The 8,899-nt window shown below is 56.2% G+C and overlaps 1 protein-coding gene across 2 annotated transcripts; it reads right to left on the bottom strand.

Moving 5' to 3' along the window:
* Window positions 1-485: 485 nt before the first annotated feature.
* ZNF365 (zinc finger protein 365) lies at window positions 486-8,625 on the bottom strand. 2 transcript variants are annotated; one of them, XM_063307767.1, is made up of 5 exons: window positions 8,426-8,625; window positions 6,183-6,929; window positions 4,460-4,640; window positions 2,858-2,895; window positions 486-2,723 (listed from the first exon to the last, which is right to left on the bottom strand). In XM_063307767.1, exons 2-5 carry the CDS (start codon window positions 6,914-6,916, stop codon window positions 2,474-2,476), a joined length of 1,203 nt encoding a protein of 400 aa, XP_063163837.1. In that variant the 5' UTR covers window positions 6,917-6,929; window positions 8,426-8,625; the 3' UTR covers window positions 486-2,473. The 2 variants fall into 2 exon arrangements, with proteins under 2 accessions (XP_063163837.1, XP_063163836.1); XM_063307766.1 differs by lacking the exon at window positions 8,426-8,625 and adding an exon at window positions 7,460-8,415.
* Window positions 8,626-8,899: the final 274 nt, after the last annotated feature.

The raw sequence follows: 8,899 nt of genomic DNA, 5'->3' as shown, positions 1-8,899 counted from the left end.
CATCGCATTCGCAGGAGGCCTTCTGAGCAAGGGCAGTAAAACACCCACCCACCCCCCATAAACCAGCAATCACACATTTTTAAATGGGCGAAGTCTTTTGAGAGTTTGGTAATCATTCATGAGATCCTCCCCATGAAGAACAGCCAACTCTCCTAGGTGGATGCTGAAATCCCATGAGATGACAGCAGGATCTTACAAAGCTTTGGTGACCTGGCACAATATTTCAAGAACTCTCCATACCTATATGCACTTCCCTTGCCCATATCCTTGGTGTGTGTGTGGGGGGGGTGTTCATTCAAAAGGTCCACAGTCCCAGGATCCACCCCTTGAGAAGGAAACAACTGCAGAACTGCCAGCCTGCCCAGGGAGCAGGGAATGTGGGAAAGGGGACGAGGGGTAACTGTCTCTGACCAAGTCCTTTGGGGTGAGGATGTGATGGTCAGGGGAATCCCTCTCTCCCCCAATCACTCTAGCAACAATTTCAGAATCCATATTCAGGGAATACCTTTATTAGGACCAACTTAAGATCCCCAAATGACATATAAGTATTCAGCTTTCCCAAAACTTGCTATCCAGCATTATGTCAGTAGTTCCAGTTGTTCAGTGATTAAAAATAAAATAAACAATAAGGATCGACAAGGCTATTGGTAGATGCTGCAATCCCAAGCACAGCAAAATCTCCTACATCGGCTGTCCTACATCTTCCTCTGACAGGGGAGCATCTCAACAACACGCAACACACAGTGTGAAGCACTGGGTCTCCTCCACACTAATGGACAAGGGATTCGCTGTTTGGGCTGGTGGGCCTCGTGGCCCCCTCCCTTCTTAAGGACCACCCCAGGTGCACCACCCTGATGCAATTAGTCCAGCATGATGGGGGGGGGGGGGGAAGCAGAACCTCTTCTAATCTGGAGGCCTTCTCAAGGTTGCCTTGATGTGACCGCAATGATTTTTATCTCTGTTCTTGAGCTTCCTTGAGGGAGTAAAACAGCTTACATGCAATGTCAGAGTTCAGACTGAATCTACTTTGCTTTATGTGTGAATTAGTGTGGCTTCCAGTCAATCTCTTGGGCCATTTGATAATAAAGGACCGAGACCCTAATAAAAACGTTATACATGGTACCATTAGTAAAGAGTGAGTTTTACACCAAGCTCAGATTTGGACTAGCAAAATTTGGATTTGGAGGGTCAGATCAGCCCAGCGAGGGCCTCAAAGTGCAGAGGAGAGCTATGTGAAGCTGTATAACCGGGAAAGCTCATGAGTAGAGAAATCCAGGGGAAATACTGTGAGAACCGTGTTCCTTGGGACAGAGACTCAGGTCGTACCTGTCATTCATCCATCCTGCCCCCAGGTGACTGCCTGACTCCAAAGGAAAGAGACCATGCGTGACACAGTGATCTGCACCACGTACTACTGCATCCGACGGCAGAGGGTCACCCACACCTCCCTTCCCACCTCCACCATCATGGAAGGGCATCATCAAGAACCCCCCGCCAGCTTCTCTGTACCTGAAAGGGGTACACTAGGCCCGTCCCCCAGCAGGGCCCAGGCACCAGGCCTGACTGAGGGGGCCACCAGGCCGCAGAGCCCTCTGAGGCTGACAGACAGATCCTCTGACCACCTGCCCCATTTGGGAGGGAAAGGGGGAGCTGGGCAGCAGTGGGAAAGGGGCCGGCGGGGTCCTCACTCAGCTACCTCCAGGCTGCTGCTCTCATGGGACCCGTGTCCTGAAATCAAAGGAGACCAGCGGCTGAGCACAGCTGGGCCGAACCTGGCCTTTGGGACCAGCCGCCCCAAGAAGGGAGGTAACAGGGCGGGGTGGGGGAGGTACCAGTTCTGAACCTACCCCTGCCCAATCTCCCCCTACACCACAGAAAGTTAATTTTCAGGGTGCCAGGCACAATGGATTCCTCCAGACTGACAGAGGAGAAGGATTTATGTCGAAGTCACTTGCCAAATTATCTCTCTGTGATCCTCTGGTGACAACATGAACGAGTTTAGTAATGGATCGAAATGCTGGCCTCAACTGAAATAAGCTCTTGAAAATAAATAAAACACCACCTTGCACTCAAAGCTGCTTGGTAACGAGGCAGTTAAATTAGCCTTCTATATTTACATACTGTATGTAATGTCTATTAAATTCAATTATCTCTTAAATATATCAAGTCCTTGCCCAAATAAATAGGGAAATAGATAATGATAAAGTTTTGCTACATGCAGCTTCTGGGAAGTCAGTCCCTCTAAATTCAGTGAGATTATTCCCCCATAAATAGGTAGATGACTGTACCCTTTCACGCCCATCTCAGCCAGACTCGGGGGACCCGTTCTCAGAAAACCCACAGAGGATCCCTCTGGGGATCTCTAGCCAAGAGCTTCTGATTTTCATCAAAAGCAAATTAAGTTAGGACACAGATCCATCGATCTATCTAACCATACACACACGTGCGCATACCATAGATACAAGTGGGCGCCTTAGTAAAGCGGTTTGTTCTTCTTGCCAATTTTTGGTTTCATGTTAACCTTTCGGACCATGTTGCCGGCCGCGTCTGCTTTCTTCGGGGGTCTCCAAAGGTCCCTGGAACCTTCCAGAGGCTCATAAGACCATTTAGCTGGGTGAGCACCGATTCTGTCCTCCTTGGCTTTCTTCAGGAACACCCGCCCTCTCTGCAGCGAAGGCGGCTTGGGACCAGGGGGACTACAAGAACTGTGTGGGTGTCCCCAGCTGGAAATGTGAAGGAGAAGCGGGAGAGGGGAGATCAGTCAGGCCTGGCAAGGGAGGCCCAGGACATAGAAAAGGCACCGTCCTAGCGGCACGTCAGACATGTTCGTGTGAAGGAGAGTGAAGGGCATACGTACAGGCATCGGGGCTTCCTAACAGACGACAGATCTGTAAACTGAAAAAGGAAGAAATTATTAAGACTGGCCTGAACCAATACTAAATCAAACATTATGTATGGATTATTGTGACAGTGCGCTCACACATACAGATGCAAATTCTGCTGAGATCAACGGGGTTTATTTCCAGATGATGGGGTGTGGTAAGAATTAACCAGCTGCAGACTAGTTTTTATTGAAATTTACTTAAATGGATAACCAGAGCAAACAATGTCTGTTCAGGCTTCCATAACCCTCTTCTGGAGTATTAGCTGATCTGTCCTGGTTTCATGCTGATGAACTTCAGGAGTTTTATGTATCCTAAAACTTCTGTAGTTCCTGGACAGCATGAAGTCACTTGCACCTGGAAAACAGATACAGGCCTGCTCCTAAACTTACAGAGACTGAACAAGTTGGTATAAGGTATTTTATTCCTCAACATTTACCATTTTGCATTATTTATGATAGTAATACGATTTACGCGCAGCATCAAGAACTGAGGATCCTGAGGTCCAAAGCTGCTGACTGCTGGGGGCTAGTTTTAATCACTTTGAAGTTTTTTGAGATTTCAGTAAACTTTGCTTAAAAATTTTCAGACCTGTTTTCACAGGCAAGGGGACTAGAAACTTGATTTAGTTTTAAAGGAAGTTAAAATTCCAAGGTCAGTTCTGCTTCCAGACATCCCAGGAATTGTCAAATAGACACACACAAAATTCAAAAGCTTAAATGATGCAATAGAACATATTCTTGAGTAACAGAAAGTTAGAGAGTGCTATAATCCAAAGTCTGGCACTTTGCCCGCCATAGCCATAAATTCTATTTCCTTGGCAGGCCTTTTGCCATGGCATACAGCAGCTCAAGTAAGAGATTTCCTTCCTTATTCCAAATAACAGCTCTTGGGGCCTTTACCACCCACCTGCTTTTCCTTTGGGATTTTTGCACCACCTGGACAAACCAGCAATGCCTGGCTCATTTACAGCCGTGTCACTGCAGAAAGCAGAACACGCAAACAAACCGTGTTCTTTGTGCGTGATGATTTAGTGCTGCATCAGCTTCAAAAGGCTTCAGCTCCTCTGAAGGAGGTGCAAGCATTGTTTCCTTCCTAGAAACTTGAAGGAAGCTACGACAAGGGTTATCACTTTCTGCAGGTGCACACGCTTGCTGCCCCCAACTAAACAGATTTCGCCTGTGTCTCATTGGAAAGCCTCTTCCTCCAGAACTAGAGAGGGGAATTTCCATTTCTTTAAAAATGGGTCAGGCCACATCAGAGGCCAAATTCCTCTCCAGCTACCAACGGCGATGGGTTAGAGGCAGCCGCCAGGGCAACCGCTTGCACCGGGCTCTTGACAGAGCGCCTCTGCAAGGCAAAGAGGTCTACAGAAAGCCCGAGAAGGAGATCCCCTTTGCCTCCTTTGCTTTCAGGAGCGCTGCCGTGTAAGCGATGAAGCCATGTGGGGGGGGGGTGTCTTCAGGGCCAATTCTAAGGGCTGAAACTTTCGGCAGACAGGTCCCTCTCCTTCTTGACGGAGATGGCCTTCCCTTTCGGGGCATCCTTCCTCCGAAGCGGCCCTCCTGCCCGCTCACCAGATGTTCGCAGATGTCCCCGGAGCTGCCCGGAGTCTGCTGATTCTGGTACTTTTCCAGCTGCTTCTCCGCCTGATCCACTCGCTGCAGCAGGCTCTCGATGAAGCGCTCCAGCCTGGCTTTCCCACGGACCTCCTTCTCAGCCGCTTCCTCCAGGAAGTGATTAAACGTAATAACTTCTCTGTAACGACAACAAAGCGGCTCCGCGGGGACTGGGGCTGCGGAAGGAGCAGGTGCCCCATTTCCATTGGGAGACATGCCCTCTTGCACTCTGGGTGCACACACAGCCAGCCGGAGTTTACGCTTCCTGGGACCCGGACCAGCAGGACCGGCTGGAGAAATATCGGCTTCTGGAAGCAAATGCTTAGGGGGTAAAACCTAAGGTTTGCATCAACCCTCACTCAGAGCATTGCTCCCAGGAAAGGGGACCACCAAGGGGAGAGAGAAGCATGCTGGACTCGGCTTCTGCAGGCAACTCCTGGATGCCTCTCCCTGGGAGGTGGCAGCATACCTCAGAATGGGGCCTTGGACTGAAAGGGGCTTCAGGGCATGTCAGGGTTTCCTTCCACACCATCACGCAGAGCCCTTGTGCCAGCAGGGCAGAGGGAGGAAACGCAGTGGTGTGGGACCTAACGCCGCACAGAAAGCCACAGGAATTCCAAAAGCTGTGCGGCGGGGGTCTGCCCAAAGCCTACCAGCAAGGCCTTCGTGGCCAGCTCAGGATCCCAAGGACCGCTGGGGAAAGGGCGGGTCAGCCACACCGCATGGGCCGGCAGTGCAGGGCACCCTTTGTCTTCACGCAGCGCCCTGGCAAATCCAGGCAGAGGCACTGCAAGAGACTGAAGGGCCAGCCGTCTGGCAGAAGAACGTCACCGCTTTCTCTTTTGTGAAGAGACCCTTTGGCAAAGCATCTTCCAAGGCTAACTGTGACAGAATGTGTCTGTGGAGGGGGAGGCGATATGGTGGACTGGAGCACCACGGCTGATTCTCAGGAAGAAAGGAGCACGTTCTGAGGAGGAGGGCAGGGCAAGAGACAACATACCCCAGAGATGGAACACGGGAGGACAAAGAGGTTCAGAGCAGCCCCACCCAAGAGCCTCCTAGGTTATTTCCCTTACGGTAGAGTAGATTTAGTCTGGCAAGGTTCTGTCTATGCGGTGTGATCAAGTAAAGAACTGAAGTTGGCTGGCCTGATTCCTCGTCGTTCTTGGGCTGGGCCTGACGCTAACCTGGCCCTGAGGAAGCCATCTCCACCCTGGCTCCCACCCCCAATTCCTACCTCACGGGCTTTAACACCTGACCAAACGTGGCTTCATCTCTCCCAGGCAAGGCCTCCTAGCTGTACACAAGCTGCTCTGAGAAACACTGGATCCCCCAAGGCACCCGAGGCAAGGGACGGCCCAAGGCCCAGAGCAAGACGCGGTGCACAGCAGGTAACCAAGCAGACGGAAACACTCCTCCTCCTGCGCAGCGGTTCGCTTGAGAAAGGGCTGCCCATTTTGCCCACCGATGGCCCACCGCTCCAAGGACAGGCCACGGGTTGAACGTTGTAACGCTGAGCTGGAACCTCCCGTTGCAGACGCACCCTGTTCAGTCAGTGAGAAGCTTCTACACTTAGCATAAAGCTGGGGATACCTCCCCCCCCACCTCCCCCGGCCCTCCCATCACCCCCTCCAGCGGCCACTGCCCCCCCCCCCCGGGCCTGGGCCCATCCTTGACTCACTCCTCCTTTCGGTGCAGCTCCTCCTCTGACTCAGTCAGCCGCCTCTGCAGCCCTGCGATCATCTCCACGGCCACGTCCACCTGCCGGTTCAGGGCCCGCTCGCGCCGCTGCACCTCCTGCTTCTTCTGGGAGAGCTGCACAAAGGCCGCCCGGACCTCCAAGAGCTCAGCCGTCTTTCGGGACAGCTCCCGGGAGAGGTTCTCGATCCTCCTCTCGATGGTCTTGTCCACGGCCTCCACCATGCAGTTGAACTTTTCCCGCAGGTGGGCCTCGAAGGAGGCGCCAGAGCCCACGGCCTTCCACGTGGGGTCCCAGGCAGGCTCGCCTGAGGCGTGTCTGGGTCTGAGGCCGGCTGGCCATTCGGCCTCCCCTGCCAGGGGCCTCCCAGGCTGCAGGTCTTCCAGTGGGCAGAAGTCCAGGCAGGAGAACCTGGGGCTCAGGATGCTGCCGCTGCCCCCGAATGTGCCCTGGGCCTGGGGCTGGGGCTGGGGCTGGAGCTGGAGCTGGGGAGGGGAGCCCCGGCCCACCTTGAGGGGAGAAAAGAGGCCGCCTTTGGACTGAAGGCTCCCGTCCTTGAAAGGGTGGCTGTACTCCAGGTGCGCTCTCAGGGAGGAGAGGCTCCTGAACCGGACATGGTCCCCACACCGGGGGCAGCGGAACGGCATGCGGGCACCAGCATTTTCCAGCGATTCCTGCCACGTGGATTTGCTCTCCTCAAAAGCGTCCTGTTGCATTACTTTCCAAATCCTGCGGGTCAGGGAAGTAAGGGCAGGTTAGGCTTCAAGAGGAAACTTTCTGAAAGAGTAGGCCTACAGACTCCATCAGGGGTAGCACTCAATTTTGCAGCTGCAGACAGTGGGCAAGACAGTCCAGCACTTCCAGAGGGTGCCAGATTGGAGGCAGCTCTCTTGCCCACCAAAGACAGGTGAATTGGCCCGACCAGAAAACCCGTTTGGGGCCAATTCAAGTCACTTATGCGGATCACGGTGCGCAGCGGTCACTTGGCCCCTCCACCCCATGGAGCTCGGCTGGACAGGCCTGGAGTTAGGGAAGGGATGGGGGGGCCCGCGGCAGCTCCCCCGGCTCTCTGCTGTGGGAGGGATCGCCCTGGATTCGCAGGGGCGGCTCCAGCAGGGTGGGGCACGGAACATGTTTTAAAGAATGCCCCCAGTACTGGCGCCACGGTGGGTTGGGAGAGATGGTGGGAACAGAAGTTTGGGGGCTTCTTTGGGAGGAAAAGTGATTTCTAAAGTGTGCTAATCCTTGCAGGGGCTCACCCAGCTCCATGGCGCAAACGTTTGGGAACAGTCAAAGCCCGACGGGTGGGAAGAGCTGAAACAAATACCAGCCTTCCCTGGACAGGGATCTCCCTCTTGGCCGGAAGCAGCAGCAGCAGGAATCTCCGACCGAGCTCCGCGGATATCCTGCTGGCTATTCCAGGTTCTTCCTGCCCACCGAAGCTTTTCTTCACAGTCCTGAAGGCTTGGATCATTCTTAACCGAGGCTGAATAATGCTTGTTTTATGCCCAAGGCTAAGGAGGCTCTCTGGGCCTGAGGTTCCCCAAGACACAGAGTGTAAAGGGAGGGGGGGCGGGGCGGGGGCGAGATGGCTGGAAAATCCGGCCCAGCCCGCCTGTGGCGAGGCAAGGCGATTCCCCGGCCGCCCCACTGCCCTTGCTTCGCGGAGAGCGGCCCCGTCGGCCGCTGCCCCGGAGCTCCCGCTGCCAAGAGCTTCTGCAGACCCGGAACAAGGCCGGCCTTCTACAGAGGGGCTGCCCGCAATCCGCGGCCTCGGGAGGCCGCCGGCCCCGCTTCCTGGGCAGGCATCAGGACCACGGAGAGCCCGCCAGTCGAAGGGCTCGGTGCTGCCCCTCGAGCCATCCCGCAGGGCGGCGAGCGGGAGCGAGGGGGCAGAATCGGCCGCCCCGCCGTACCGGAGCTGGGCTTCATGCGCGGGGGCCCCGGGCGCTCGTTGCCGCCAGGCCCTCGGGTGACGTCAGGCCGGGACCGCCGCAAGCCAGCGGGGCTCGGTCGTGGGAAGCGGCTCCTCCGCTCGCCGACCCCTGCCAGGCAGGCGCGGGAGAGGCCGGGGCGCTCCCCCTCCAGACCCGGCTCCCCGCGGGAAGGCGTCGGGGAGGCGGCCCGCACCCTTCAGCGCCAGCGCCCACTTCGCCTCCCGCCAGCCCGCTCCCGCTCCCGGTCCCTATGCCCGGCCGGCCCACCGCGGCTGCCCCCGTACTCACCTCTGGAGCGGCGGCAGCGGCGGCGGCGGCGGCTGCAGTCCCGCCGCGGCCGCCCCCCTCCCTCCCTGCCAGCGGCAGCGCGCTCCTGCGCGCCAGCTGCGGCTCCCGCGCTGCTCATCCGAGGCTGCGGGGAAAGCCGTTTTCAGCAGAGCCGTAAATCACGGCGAGCGACGCGCTCCCCGTCTCCCCTCCCCCCGCGCCATCCGCGGTGCTGCGGCGCAAGAGACATTGGCGCGGGGCCGGGCACCGCCAAGGCCGGGGCAGGTTCCGCAGCTCTCGAGGCCAGCCTGGCCGTGCAGGGAGCGCGCTCTCCGTTCCGCGCCCCGCTGGTCCAGGGGAGGTTCGCCGAAGCGCCCCGAGCGCAGCTCCGGAGAACCGCTTGCTGGAAAGCAGCCGAGGCTGGCGAAAGGGTGCCCCGGAGGCCGGCTTGCCCCCTCTGATCCCTTCCGCGAGCGAGCTCGGAGGGACCTTGCG

This window comes from Candoia aspera, chromosome 6 (assembly GCF_035149785.1).
Source record: "Candoia aspera isolate rCanAsp1 chromosome 6, rCanAsp1.hap2, whole genome shotgun sequence".
Classification (NCBI taxonomy): Eukaryota; Metazoa; Chordata; class Lepidosauria; order Squamata; family Boidae; genus Candoia; species Candoia aspera.
Note: the sequence above shows the minus strand (reverse complement) of the source record. Positions and strands in the feature narration are given on the sequence as shown.